General features: G+C 43.4%; 1 protein-coding gene across 6 annotated transcripts in view; it reads right to left on the bottom strand.

Moving 5' to 3' along the window:
- Positions 1-338: 338 nt before the first annotated feature.
- Positions 339-13,991, bottom strand: part of CREBBP (CREB binding protein) — a 97,465-nt gene continuing 83,812 nt past the window's right edge. For all 6 annotated transcript variants that reach the window (XM_054842510.1, XM_054842512.1, XM_054842511.1 and 3 more), the window contains 7 exons: positions 13,364-13,510; positions 12,810-12,923; positions 12,196-12,361; positions 10,573-10,740; positions 7,010-7,171; positions 6,457-6,738; positions 339-4,771 (listed from right to left, as the gene is read on the bottom strand). In XM_054842510.1, coding sequence (XP_054698485.1) covers positions 2,603-4,771; positions 6,457-6,738; positions 7,010-7,171; positions 10,573-10,740; positions 12,196-12,361; positions 12,810-12,923; positions 13,364-13,510 — 3,208 coding nt within the window. In that variant the 3' untranslated portion in view covers positions 339-2,602. The remainder of the gene's footprint in view (positions 4,772-6,456; positions 6,739-7,009; positions 7,172-10,572; positions 10,741-12,195; positions 12,362-12,809; positions 12,924-13,363; positions 13,511-13,991) is intronic.

Here is a 13,991-nt window from a genome sequence, read left to right as displayed (position 1 = left end):
CTCCATCAAGCTGGGATTATCAGATCTAAATCCAGCCCTTGCTCTGCGCTCTTGACAGACATCAGGTTGTACTTTAAAATATTCTGGTATTTGCTTCCCATCAGGTTTTATTTCCACTCTTCCCCAGGAGCGGGAACCCAAGGGAGCTGCAGCCCGAGCGCCACACCACCTCTGCGCTCCACACGGGACTCGCCTGATCCAAATCCGGAAGCGGTGCCGCTGACGGTAAAATGGGCGCTACTTAAAGGTATTAGCGAGATTGAGTGCAGTTATCTTAACCTCGGGCTTCGCTGATCCTAGCGGGCACCAGCCAAGTGGAACCATCCTTCAATCCAAGCAGTTTTACCAGCTTTTATTAGAAACACCAGCACATTTCAAGTTTCCTCTTTTTGATCACAAATATAGTATCTTTTTCCTCTTTTTAAGTACACAGCATGAGACACAGCATCAGGGCTTTCCATCTTTTTTTTTTTTTTACAGCAATTTCTTTTGGACAAGCTTTGGGTTAGTGTTCACTGACCTCACCCCAGCCCCAAATTTTGACATCTTGAACTGCTGAAGACGATTGCATGGGCAGATGAATCCAATGGTGGTGAAAAAGATACAATAGTTAAAAGTTTGCAAGAAAAGTTTAAGCAGAGACCCTCTACAGTTAAAAAAGAATGATGTAGCGCCGCAGTGCACTAACTATTTTCACAGTACGGGGATAAAAGTTTGAGAGAAATCCTTTGCTCTTCTCCCCCTGCCCTCCCCCAACGCCGTTCCTCTAAAAACAAAAGGCCGGAGGAAGCGCTAACTCAATGTGAAAAGCCAAGCGTGCCCGGTGCAGGATACCTCGCTGGGTTTGCTGTAAATCCCGTGCCAGTCGCACGTAATCGAGAAGCCTCGAGGTCTGAGGGATGGCAGTTTAGGCTAGTCCTGGTTTTAGCTCACACCTACGCTGGGAAAGTTTCCCTGGACTTTTTAACTCCAAGAAAGTGATTCATTGGGGGGGAGGAGGGGTAAGTGTCCCAGGAACATGAGGACATGGTGACAGGATATTAAAGGGAACATGGACATGATTTGTTATTTTTTATTCCACAGAAAACCCTCAAATCTAGACTCAGAGTTAACAGCAGAAAAATAGTGTTAAAGTCAATAGGTTCATATTTTACTGTAGACTAAATAAATTAGCCTAGAATTAACTCAATACTCTCTATTTTCCTTTCATTGGTGATCCTTCTCTAAATTAATGCAGTTTTTTTTGGTTTTTTGTTTTTGTTTTTTTTAAAAGCAACAGCTATTAATAATTTATTCCAGTTAACCCTTATGGATGAACACCTGCAAATATTCCATGTATGGGAACCATTCCCCTTCTCCTCTCCCTCCCCAAAAAGGAAACAATCACTAAAGGGTGTTGTAAAACAGACATGCTACCTACAGTACTCCATGGATCGTGCCACTCCTATCGATGCCTCTGGCTGCTCCGTGTAATGAGTGAATATTCATAGCCATGTCTTACAAAGAACATGATCCAAAAAATATATAAATAAATAAAAACCTTAAACATTCTTACATGGATTTTAAAGAACAGAATACATGTTAAAAACTTCAGTAATTTATATCAATTTTAAGCAATACTTTATATACAATGGAAAAAAGACATGCATAGTCCAAATACAATGTTGAAAACAGCATTTTCATAACAAAAAACCCAAACACTAAGTGTTAATACCATGTACATGAATTCAAGAAGGACCACCCTTTTTGTCTGTTGCACACAGTTTATTTAACAATATGATATTATAAGTAAGAAATGAGTTTTTTTTTTTTACCATTCTATACAGTGATTGAATCTTCTTGGATTTTCTTATTTATAGTAATTATAGCGCTTGCATGATTTACACTAGAATTGCTTTTCCTCATTTCAAGTTTCACACAGAAGAAAGAAAGAAAAGAATGCTTCTTCTCTATTCAAATCAGCACGGTCTAAGAGTGATCATCCCTATTTTCATCTAAAACCAGTTTTATCAGAGAAACAAAGCAACAATTTCTACATCTGCAAGACAAGGATTTTGGCATTGGCCAATGTGTGGTTTTGTGTGCAAGAGTCAATTCCTATCTTTCCAGGGGTAATACTTCAAACGCCTGCAGAGTTCGCTATAGAAAAAAAATCTTCCCGCAACGTGTCAAAGTTATCGGGATACGTTATAATGTTGCATTATTTCAGGAAAGTTTCTGAATATTATTTTTTTTCTTCTTTTAAACGCAAATGTTTAAAGTCTTGGAAATACAAATAAAAAATATGAATATAATGAACTTGTTTTCCCCGTTTAAAAAAAAAAGTATGAGTCAACAGCAACAAAAAAATAAAAACCAAAAAAAACCCACAAAAGAGACCAGATATTTTAACCGCCTGGCATTAACAAAAAAATATATTCTTTGTATTGTTTTTCTTTTTTTTTTTTTTTTAAACAGCAATTCATTCTTCCATGTGTAGGAAGCAGCAGTTCCATCTAGGATTCAAAACAACCCAGATGTCTGAATTTTCAGTACAAAACGTCCAAGAACACGAAAGGAAAACCAACAAACAAACAAAAAAATTTATGATGCTCCCATAATGCTACAAACCCTCCACAAATTTTTCTAATGTGTCCCCGGTGGTGTCACCGACCAGAGACAATTCGTTAGACAACGCACTCCTGTTGGGGGTGTTTAGTTGTGGAAGCATTGCACTCTGTTCTGGGTTGCCCAAGTGTCCCTGATCCATGGAGCTAGCCATAGTGACTGCGAGTCCTGGGTGGGGGGAGCCAGTCTGGGGAGAGACGTGGTGAGGTGACGGTTGGGGCTGTATCCTGGGTGACGGGCTGGAATGTGGTGGCTGGGACTGGGGACGGGGAGACTGAACGGGTGCTGGGGACCGCACCTGGTTGCTGAGGGAGGTGGCGATCTGCTGGCCAGGGAGATGAGACGCCTGCGGTTGTCCTGAGAGCATGTGCTGCTGTGGGCTCATGGGGTTAGGCTGGCCGGGGGACCCTATCTGCTGTTTCATCTGCTGCTGTTGCAGGATGCGCTGCTGCAGTGCTTGCTGGATGTTGGGGGTGCCGTCCGCCCCCATGCCGGGCTGGCCCATCTGGTTCAGCTGTCCCATCTGAGCCATCTGTCCCATGGACCCCCCCTGTATTGATATGTGCTGCTGCATCCGCTGCTGCTGCATGGCTTGAGGGTAACCTCCAGGTCCTTGAGGCTGCTGGAACTGGTTGTGTCCTGCCATCCCTCCTGCCATGCCGGCCCCTCCTTGCTGCTGCTGCTGCTGTTGCTGCTGCTGCAGTAGTTGCCGCCTCAGTATTTCTCTGTACTGCGGACTCATGTTTGCCATGCTAGGGTTGTGGCCGGGGTTCATAATGTTTATCGCTTGTCCCTGGGGGTTCATAGCTCCTATCCCTTGCTGCTGCGGAGGAACACTCGGTCTCTGCACTCCTGCTTGCATCGCGTTCATGTTCTGCAATCCTGCTTGAGCGTGCATGCCCGGCTGTTGCATGCCGGTCTGCGGCTGCTGCATCCCAGGCTGGGGCTGTATGCCTGCTTGCGGCTGCATCCCAGGCTGGTTAGCCACGTATTTGGCTGTTCTTTGCTTTATAAAAGCTGCCATAAGCTGCGGGTTGGATTTAAGGATATTAAGAACCTGCTGTTGCTGCTGCGGAGAACTCGGTGATTTCAAGGTCCTCAGTAAGTCCTGAAGTGCATTCGGGGGGATGCTGCGTGGTGGCTGCTGCACGCCCGACATCCTTGGCCCAGCCACCGCTTGTGGCGTTGCCATTGGCATAACTGGTCTTGCCATTCCCGGCTGCATCGGTTGCTGCTGTGGCATTGGAGGTGACTGCCACTGTCCAGGCTGCATGTTGGACATCACTGGACCGCTTACAGGGTTGGGCCGGGGTACATTCATGCTGACTTGCTGCATCTGGTTCACTGAACCCACCGTCGGGTTTACTAGCCCCGGGCGACCAGGAGGCAAACCATTGTTAATGTTGTTGACCCTGTAGAGCTGCTGCTGCTGCTGGGCAGCTTCTCTCTCGATCTGCCGAGCCGCTTCCACTGCGGCCGGCGGAGGCTGAGCCGGAGGTGGAGGTGCGGAAACCGGGTTTGCAGGTTTTCCTGTTGAAACAGTAGTAGGGGGCTGAGTTCTCGACACGCTGGGAAAGCCAGCCGGTGACATACTTACAGGGGAAGGCTGGGGCTGGGGAGGAGGCTGCGGTGTTTGCGGCGTACTTGGCTGCTGTGTAGGGGTACCAGGCGTTGCTGAGGTAGGAGAAGGCAAACTTTGCTGAGGCACGTTTCGGGTGTTCATGGTAGCCATCCTTCTGCGCATGAGCTGAGCCTGCTGCAGGCGATGCTGGATCTGCTGCTGTCGAAGCTTGTGTTTGATATTGAGACAGAATGGCACGGGGCATTTGTTCTCTTGGCAGTGTTTGGCATGGTAGCAGCAAAGAGCTATGAGCTGTTTGCACACCGGACAGCCACCGTTGGTCTTGCGCTTGCAGCCCTTGGTGTGCTGGACAACCCGTTTCATCTTCTGGCAGGATGGCAATGAGCAGTTTGCATTGCGGCACTGACAGGCGTGGACGAGGGACTGAATGCAGCGCTGGATGCTCAGTCGTCGTGACTCCTGGGGGCTCTTTGACTGTTGCTCTCCTTGGCTGTTGCTCTCGTCATCCAGACCCAGGCCCCACTTAACCATCTTGTGGTCATGGCTCTTAGTGTTGTAGCAGTTAATGCAGAGGTCGTAGTCCTGAAAGCAAAGAAAACCGGACTTCAGTTGCGTACCGAGCACTAACTATACCAGCCAAAGAGCAGAAGAGTGAGAGTGGTGCTAGGGGAGCATCACGAGCCTGGTGCGGAAGCACACTTTGGGTTTCAGTGGGTACAGAACACAAGCAGGACAACGGCCATGCGCTGTCAACGGCTGCCTGTTTCAATTTACACCCAGTACACCGAGGTAGAGAAGCGGCCGCACAGCCTACGGAGTCACCCCGACTGGGAGCAGACCTTTGGGGCAGGGAGTGCTGGCAGCCGAGGGCAGAAGCCACGTCAGCTGCCTCAACAAAGCACGCCTGCAATCGCAAGTCTTGGCTACGGTGGGGAACACGGCCAGTCGGGGCTGTAAGTGGGTCTTTGTTTTATTAGGTGAAAAAGTCTTGCAGAATTGGGGTTTGTTGGGGTTTTCCTCCCTTTTGATGACAGGAACTGTTTACTTTTCTGCAATGTCTACTGGGGTACCTACACAAGGAGGGCCAAAACCTCCAACTAGTCAGACAAACCTGCCGTCACTGCCTAAAAACTAGGGTTTGGCTCTCCATTTAGCTATTCTTAGTGTAATTACTGACTAATAACTACTACCCTGACATATGCATTTTTTTAAATCTCTAAAACAACCCTCAAACCAAGTGCAAGTTTCATGCTAAGACAGACACTTATCTGAAAACCTGCTCACACCCCCACGTTTTCACTGCCCTGTCCTTTTTCTGCAGGAGGAAGGGCACTCCCTTATACAGAAGTACCCAGAAGCAGCCTAAAGGCCATACCTCCCTCCACCACCTAATTCCCCTAGCGTACACAATCCATTTCCTGCAGTCTTGCCTCAAGAAGACGCCTTGTTCAATACTTTCCTCAGAGGGACTAATTAAGACTCTTCCACCACAAACCTGGCAATAACTTGCAGTGTAAAAACCAGGCTGTACTTATTCAAATTTTTTTTTGGGGTTCAGCTACAGCCAGAGGTCATCACAAACCCTGTAGAGGCTACCTTCTCCTCGAGCCCACTGGTATAACTCCATGCGTAATTGCTCGCTAACATAGTTCAGTGGAAGTGATCTACATGGGAAAAGGACTAGTCATTAAAAGCATTGGGCCGGGTTAGGAAGCAGTTATTTGGGCTGATCTGAAGGGCAGGTAACCACTACTGCTGGGCTGAGGAGACAAGGATGAAGAGCTGCGGCAGCCTCCTCATCCAGCTCTGCAGCAGCCTGGATGCGCTCTTATGACACGAAGTACCACGCACAAAGCGGAACGAAAGCTTCCTTGCAGAAAGGTACGCTAACTTCTCTTGTGGGTATCCATTTAATGCGGATAAGCCAGCGCCCTGTGGATTCAGACTACTCTGACACAGTCACACCCCACCACCCAGTCCTAAAGTTCTTTAAGTTAAAAGCTTGTCTATGCAGAGGAGTCATAGCAGAATAAATGATGTAGCAGTCGCCATTCCAGAGCACTGGTGCTTTCCATGGTGAGAAGCTAAAGGCACTTATTCTAGAAGAAGAGGTACCCCACTGTTGTAGTCACCTTAAGGCTTAGCAGCCCTTTCACAGGCATAATTTGGAGGGACTTTGGGCAATATCCAAAAAAAAAAAAAAAAGGAATAAATTCAAGCTTGGCTGTAGGGCAAGAGAGAGCAGAAGTCTCCGGGGATACACCTACCTCACAGACAGTGCAATGCCACCTTGTTTCCACATGATGTTTGCACTCATTGCACGTATAGACAAAGCGATCCTGCCCTTGAGTATGTAGTTCTACCAGCATGCAGAGCGTGGACCACTTGGATCGGCGTAGTGAGGAGAACTCCCAGTGCTTATCTCTGGCTAAGGTGAGGAAGGCATCTCGCCCATCCATCAAATCACAGCTAAGTAATGGATCAGGGTCCACAATGGGAGGCAAGGTGTTAATTACAGGCCCGGCATGTAAATGAATCACAAAAAAGACCTGCAGATAAATGGAGGGAGAAAAAAAAAAAAGATCAATGAGGTTAGATAATCTTGCAGGAAAAAGCTCATGTTCTGTTGCAGTAATGATGTGCTACAAATGTTATCTAATTAACTTAGTTTAGGCTAATCTCTTCCAATATGTTGTTACACAACAGAAGAAAATTCTAGCGCAATCACAAGCTTTACTCCTCCTGATTTTTCAGTTCTATCATCCTGCCTGGATTTACACGAATAAAATCGTCTCTTTACGCAGTGCATTTTGACAGTACCTCTTTATGCTTCTCCATAGTGGCATACAGCTTCTGAGACAGATCATTGGACACATTTGGCATGCTGGGTTTCTTCTTGTTTGCTCTGCTGATGCTACTCTTATTCTTGTTGGTTTTTTTGTTGTTCTTTTTCTTGGCGTTTTTGCTGTCGCCCTGGCTTCCCTGCAATAAAAGCACAGGAAAGATGTTACACTTTATAGAGCTCTCTCTCATTCACTGTAGTTGAAAGTGAAACACTTCTGCTGTCAATAATAGAACTTTGATCCAATGCCTGCAAATCAGCCATACTGTGTTAAATATATCCTATCTTCCAGGAAAAATCAAAAGCCAAACTGGCAGGCAAACAAACTCAAATGCTGTTTAAAAATAGATTTTTAAAGTATGCATTTACATTAAATAATTTGTATCTTACACTTATTTTTTTTCTTCTCAAACACTGTATTTCAGCTTCCACTGCTTGCTTCACAAGACCTTATAGATATTTGATAATAAAATGAGTTACAAATAAAACAGACTAAAAAAAAAATCCAGAAATGCAGTATCTTGCTTTGCTGTGCATTTGGGGTTTCATATACTTGCTTGAGCTTTGATCTAATGGGTTTTGTTTGGTTTTATTGAACAAATTTAGGGGTAGTACACAAATAAGAACATGCAGGATTTGAAACTAATGAAATACATTATTATCCATCCTGAAGACTTACGGCTGCATATGGAACTCCAGGAAAAAAAAAATCTCCAAAACCTTCATTTGTGTCTAAGGTACAACACAGACCACAGTGACCATATACTGAATACTAGATGTAAATAAAGAGAGTAAAAAATAGCAGATGATGCTATTTAGATGACCTGTGAAAACAGAAATAACTTTTAGACTTCTCATGTCCTTGAAAAATAAAAGCCTAAGCCCTCAGAAGGGAGCTCGTCACTCGGTAAAAATCCCCTAACTGCTAGAATGTTGGTTATCATAATATTAAAAATAAGCTACCAAAGTATTCTGATATATATGTACACACAAGCAAGAAAGTTTCATTAAAAGTATGTACAAGCAAACACAGGATTTATTCGCAAGCACATTTATTCAAAGAAAACAAAAATATTCCAACTGAAGGAAGCAATTCTATATACAGACTGTTGCCATCGTTCCATTCCATTCATGAGGTTTAAGAGAGGAATTCCCTGTCCTATCTTGGTTTTTCTGTAACTAATTTTATTGACTTTTTGACCGAACCTGTTTGGAAATTATATTACTTTATGGGAAACCGGACAGACCGCTAAGTGATTTGAAGGTATTCAGAAATGAGCTATTGTATGTTCCCCATCTTGACTTCTCTCCCCCAAATTTTCTACCCCACTGATGGAATCAGGGCATGTCCTCCTTTGCATTCTAGAGCACCAACATAGATTTTAAAATTGAAACACCAAAAGGAAGAATAGATTGAAACCTAGACGACAGTATAATTCTAAGTTTTCTTTCCACGCCAGCTTTAACAAGTCTAAATTTGGTCAATTGTACAAAGCTATTCCAAAATGTTTTAAGAAGCTGGAAGATTGTTTTTGTACTGCTTCATTTTGACAGCATTGAACAAATTCAGCCGGGTTTGCCAGAGACGCCGACGGCATGGTTACTCAGCAAGCCTTGTCCCTTCAGAACCTTTTTTAAGAACTTGTGAATACTTACTGCCTCTTTAGACTCTCTTCTAACTAATACTCGCAGTACATGTTGACTTTTAAGAAGCTCTCTCTCCCCATATACAAAGTTTAAGCCTAAGAATTTAAGAAGAGACAGACACGTTCTGTACCATCTCCATACAGGGCAAATTGCAAAGATTCAGCAAGTGCCTCTACACGTGGAGATCCTCATTGCTGGGCAGTTTCCTCCATAAAGTGACACAAGTTTAGGTGACCACACTGGGGAATCCCAGACTGGTTTGGGTTGGAAGGGACCTCACAGCCCATCCAGTCCCACCCTCCACTAGCCCAGGTTGCCCAAAGCCCCATCCAGCCTGGCCTTGAACACTGCCAGGGAGCCAGGGGCAGCCACAGCTTCTCTGGGCACCCTGTGCCAGGGCCTCAGCACCCTCACAGGGAAGGATTTCTGCCTCAGATCCCATCTCCATCTCCCCTCCTGCAGCTTAAAGCCATTACCCCTTGGCCTGTCACTACAAGTGAAGTTCTCATGCTTTTAATTTCACTCCTTTCTTTGAGCCAAGAGGCAAAGACCACACTGTTACATTTTTTGTTGCATTCTTGGATGACATCTTCAGCAACCTGGATGCAGATTTTGTTCCCCCACTACCTAAAGCAACATCAACGGCGCTGAGTGGGAACATAGGGACGTTAACAGCCCAAGCTGCGTCTTCTCACTTTAGGCAGACAACTTGTACGAGTTTCACAGTTACCTGTTCCGGACTTTTTAAAAAACCTTTTCCCCCCTCTTAGATGCAGAAGTTTGCACTGGCGTTTTCACTGGAAGGGCATGCTATGATTTATTGAAAGTGATACTGTTAGCAAAAGAGGACTGCAACTTAAACTCCAAGCCTTGTCTTTCAGTTACTTTTATACCACTATGTTTGTTGAAATATTTCAATATTAAAAGTTACATTCAGAAGGAACAAGGTGAAAACTATTAACTTTATGGTTCCATAAAAAACACAGCAACAAACTACATTAGCTTTGAAGGAGGTGCCAGGGTTTAATAGAAGAAATTTTCTGACATAATGGAATGGATGGATTAAGGTCTATCACTCCACATCAATCACATGTTGTACATACTGTATGCAAATTGTCACGGCACCTAAGCTGAACGCAGTCCCTCCCCACTTAAAGTTTTTGGTTCCACCTCAATCTGTTCAGACTTCAGATTTTCTTCCCAGATTTGTTTTCAAAACCTCTTGCTGCGAATCACAAGTAAAAGGGACAGTATAAAAGTGCTAAGACCATTTGGACACAGGTACAATCAAGACAGAAATAAAAATGAATAATGAGATTCTGACCAGGACTCTGAGAAAGTAGGTTGTTTGTTTTTTTAATATACAAAGAGAGAACACTGGTGAAGGAACACCGCCATCAGGATCAGCATTTCACACCAATGCAAAGCTTACAATAAATACTTTTTAAATTTCAGCCCCCTACTGTTGCAAACGACAAGTACCTTTGCTTAAATAACAGCAAAATTTAATTCAGCTTTGAAAAATACAGCATCTTTCAAAATGCAAATACTGAAGGTGATTTGCAAAGGTGTGAACCAACAGCTCAGCCAAATGACTGCAAGCAAATGTAGCAGCCATGATGCAATCCAAAAGTAGCTTAACGCATTTCTCTGAGAACAGAGATGCTGAACTGACATAACTGACTTCTGATTCTGTTACAAAAAAAAAATAACAAGCCATCAGTATATTTGTTATCTGAGAAGAAAACCAGAAACGCAGTTAAAAGGAACCCTGATTTAGCATCTGATGTGAATGACCTTCTTTTCTAGTTTACTGGATGCGAACTCTCTAATTTATTAAAGCGTTGTCAGCTTTGTGAGCCAGAAACAAATATAGCACGTGAAGTTCACTCACCTCTGTTGTTTCACTAGCGGCAGTGCTTTCTTCCTTTTTCCTTTCCTCCTCCTCCTGCTCCAACTCCTTAATGCTTTCTTCCAGCACATTGGGCCAGAAATCACCTTCAAAGTAAGGCAGCTCCTTGGCACTTGTCAGCCTGTCCTCCGTTGCTTGTTTGAAGATGTCCTGTTCAGCGTATCACACAATAACACGAATAAATAAATGAAGCCCACTTAGGGTAGAGAGGAGAACCAAAGACACGACCCAGTGCTACACTGAACAGCTGTGCCTCACTTCTAGCCCACGGCCCACTCTTGGCAGGCCGCCTTTTCTGGGTGCAGCTCAAAAAAACCTGGCCTGGCAATACTGATAACAGCCCCACTCCCTGTTCCATCTTAGAACAACAGCTGCTGAGGCTCTCCTGAACCTCCATCATGCAATCGGTTCACGCTCCTGGCACGATGGGAGAGACTAAGATATCCCTGGAAAACATAACTAACCCCTCCCTGGTAACTACATCGATTAAAAATGAAGCCTACATCACGCAGCTTTTCCTGCACTGCTCCTGGACAAGAGCAGGAACTGTTCTAGTGACAGCAAGTGCGTCTCATCCACCCCTTTCCCTTACAAATTTGAAAGTGCGTAAGCATTTAGACGCACGTGTCTGGGCTACGCGTCGTATGTGCAATAAGCCCGGTAACCCCAGGAAGAATTGCTGAATGCACCAGCCAACTGTTACGCCCAGGAACATTAAATGATGTCTGGTTGTGGTGGGGGGACTGTGTGCAGCCCGCGTCCTTCGCTGACTGCTGGCTGAAGCTCTGTGGACCACCCGGCTAGAGAGACTGGGGACCACTGAGCACAACAGCTGCTCTGAGAAGGAACAGGTATTTTACACAGTTGTTCTGGAGATGGGTTTTGTAAAGTGCATCGTGTTTAACAAGCACATACAAGACTAGCCAATTTTCTTCTGATTCATTTCAAACCGCCTTATTAGGAGACACAGATTTTCAAGCTCTTTGCTACCCTGGATCAGATGACAAGGCTCGGTATACGCTGTTCTGTTCCACACGTTTAGTAACTGTCACTTGCAATCAAAACATCAATTTTTTCTAGCACTGCCACTACCATTAAGAAATTATTGTAAATTTTCACATGTAAGGAGTGGCAAATGCTACATTTGCCATCTTTAACTTATTTCCTTGGGTACATGTGTGATATTCTCCAATTATGAAAAATCATCCTCCTCCTCTTCAAGTGAAGAAGCTGCTTTATAAGCAGGTTTTTTTGATTTCACATTAATGGGGTGCAGTATTCCACCAGATCCTCCAGAATCACCAGACGCAAACAGCTTTATAAACCTTAACGAGCTACATACTCCTTTGTCTAGAAGATTGCGGTGAAAGACAAGTAGGGGAAAGGCAGGCTCCTGCACGCTTCTCTTCATGCAGAAACCAAACCTAAGGAATTTTCAAGTCTGAGAGGCAGAACCTCCAGAAAAATCTAAGAAAATGAAGATACTAGCTGACAATAAAAACCCTTGTGCAACATGACCACGGTTTCATGTCTTAAGAAAGACTGTTAGCTACCTTCAAATGAAAAGCCCATAAAAATTAATTTAGGAAGTAAACAGTAGCAAACCTTGTAATCATGAATTATTCTCTCAGCAAATGCCTTGTCCAGCATCTTCTTATACCATTCCTGCAAACGTTTGGGTTTGGGTATTTTCTGATCAGGCGGATGGCAATGAAAAATATAGTCATCTCCTTCACTTGGGGGACAGGCCCAGATGTGTCCTGTCACATACCTACGTTAAACACACAAGAAAAAAAAAATCTTAACCATTGACTACCTTCTTAAAATTAACTCAGACAAACTGAGATATAAATTTGGACCTCTGTTTTTCTTTTTTTCTTTTTTCTTTGTAACAGAGATGCTGAGGCAATAACCTCTATTTATAGAAGAGATGAGAAAAGGTCCGGGATACAATAATGAAGCTTAAACATCAAATGAACCTCTCTTAAAAAGAATGATATGCTGTCAGTTTAAGAATCTTAACGACAGAAAAACCACTTTAGTGATAAAATCCAAATTTCTCTCTCCACTGCAGAAGAGGTTTGTGTTCCACATATCTCAGAGAGAGCAGAAGGAAAGAGAGACTATCCCAAGTGAAAAGCTACTTGGTATACTGGATAAAAAATAAACAACAAACTCCTAAGAAAAAAGATTTCTTTCTTTACAAAGATCTCACTTACCCAAGTTTCTTCACGTACTCCAAATATCCAATGAGGATTTCATGATAAACTGCAGTTCGGAGACAACGGGGGCGGAAGAAATGAATACTATCTAGATACGATATGTACACCCGCCTATAGTAATGAAAGAAGAATGATAGAAAAATCATGTATGGCTGAACGCCTGTTTTGTCTACTGAGAACCAACTTTATGCTAGACAGAGATACAGCCATATTGAACAAAGAAAAATTAACGATGACATTATTTTAACGCATATTTAAGCATCTTAACATGGTATAAACAGTTCTCAAAAGCAAAAGACAGGTAGCATTTTTTAGACAGCAAGAATATACATCAAGAGGCAAAATTAAATAGAGAATTAAAAAAAATGCTAACAGTTTTGTTGTGATATTTCTTTTCCCCTTCAAAGTCATCTGCTGTCATACAGTAGGTCTTATTTGTGCCACAGAATCGAAACGTATCTCCCAGTCTTCTGTATTTGAGAGTAATTGTTCAGTGAATGTGGCAAGATGTTCCCTGTGCACGCACCACCGGTATAGAAATGAGAGAGTACCTTGTGTTTGGAGGGGGGCAATCCGAGCCATACTCCTGTACATGCATGCCAAAGAAGCACACGTCTACTCCGTCTATCTCCTCAAATGCAAACAGAGCTTTGGTACGGTAAGGGAAAGATTCTGACATCTCACCAGAATCCACAAATCTGAAGGAAAGGGTGGTAGGCAGAAACAGGAAAAAAAACAAACAACAAAACAACAAAAAGCCAATTATTAAACCAATGTCCTACCAGAACGAGGAAATTCTTTTCAACTGTATTTTTAACTCATTAGAAACATCTATGCAGAAGTTAAGTAGGGTCAGATCAGAGCTGTGTTACAACAGGGAGTCCTGTTACTATAGAACTCATGGAAAGAGTTTCCATATAGTTAACATATGGCCGAACAGGCAAGCATTGAGTACAAGAGCATCCTCAGAAACCACAAGCCTTTAAATATGTTGCAGAGTAGAAAACCTGATGCATTACTATGAAGCGATGTCACATAAACACTATCTTTATGAATTATAGGCAAAATACTTCATAGAATAAACCTTTTAAGCTTTTAATTTATGATTAAGCAAATTAAAAATAACTTCTGAAAAGCTAAAGTATTTATCAAACACAACAAAATGAAGGAACAGTAGGA

This window comes from Grus americana, chromosome 15 (assembly GCF_028858705.1).
Source record: "Grus americana isolate bGruAme1 chromosome 15, bGruAme1.mat, whole genome shotgun sequence".
In the NCBI taxonomy this organism is placed as follows: domain Eukaryota; kingdom Metazoa; phylum Chordata; class Aves; order Gruiformes; family Gruidae; genus Grus; species Grus americana.
This window is presented reverse-complemented; position numbering and strand designations above follow the sequence as displayed.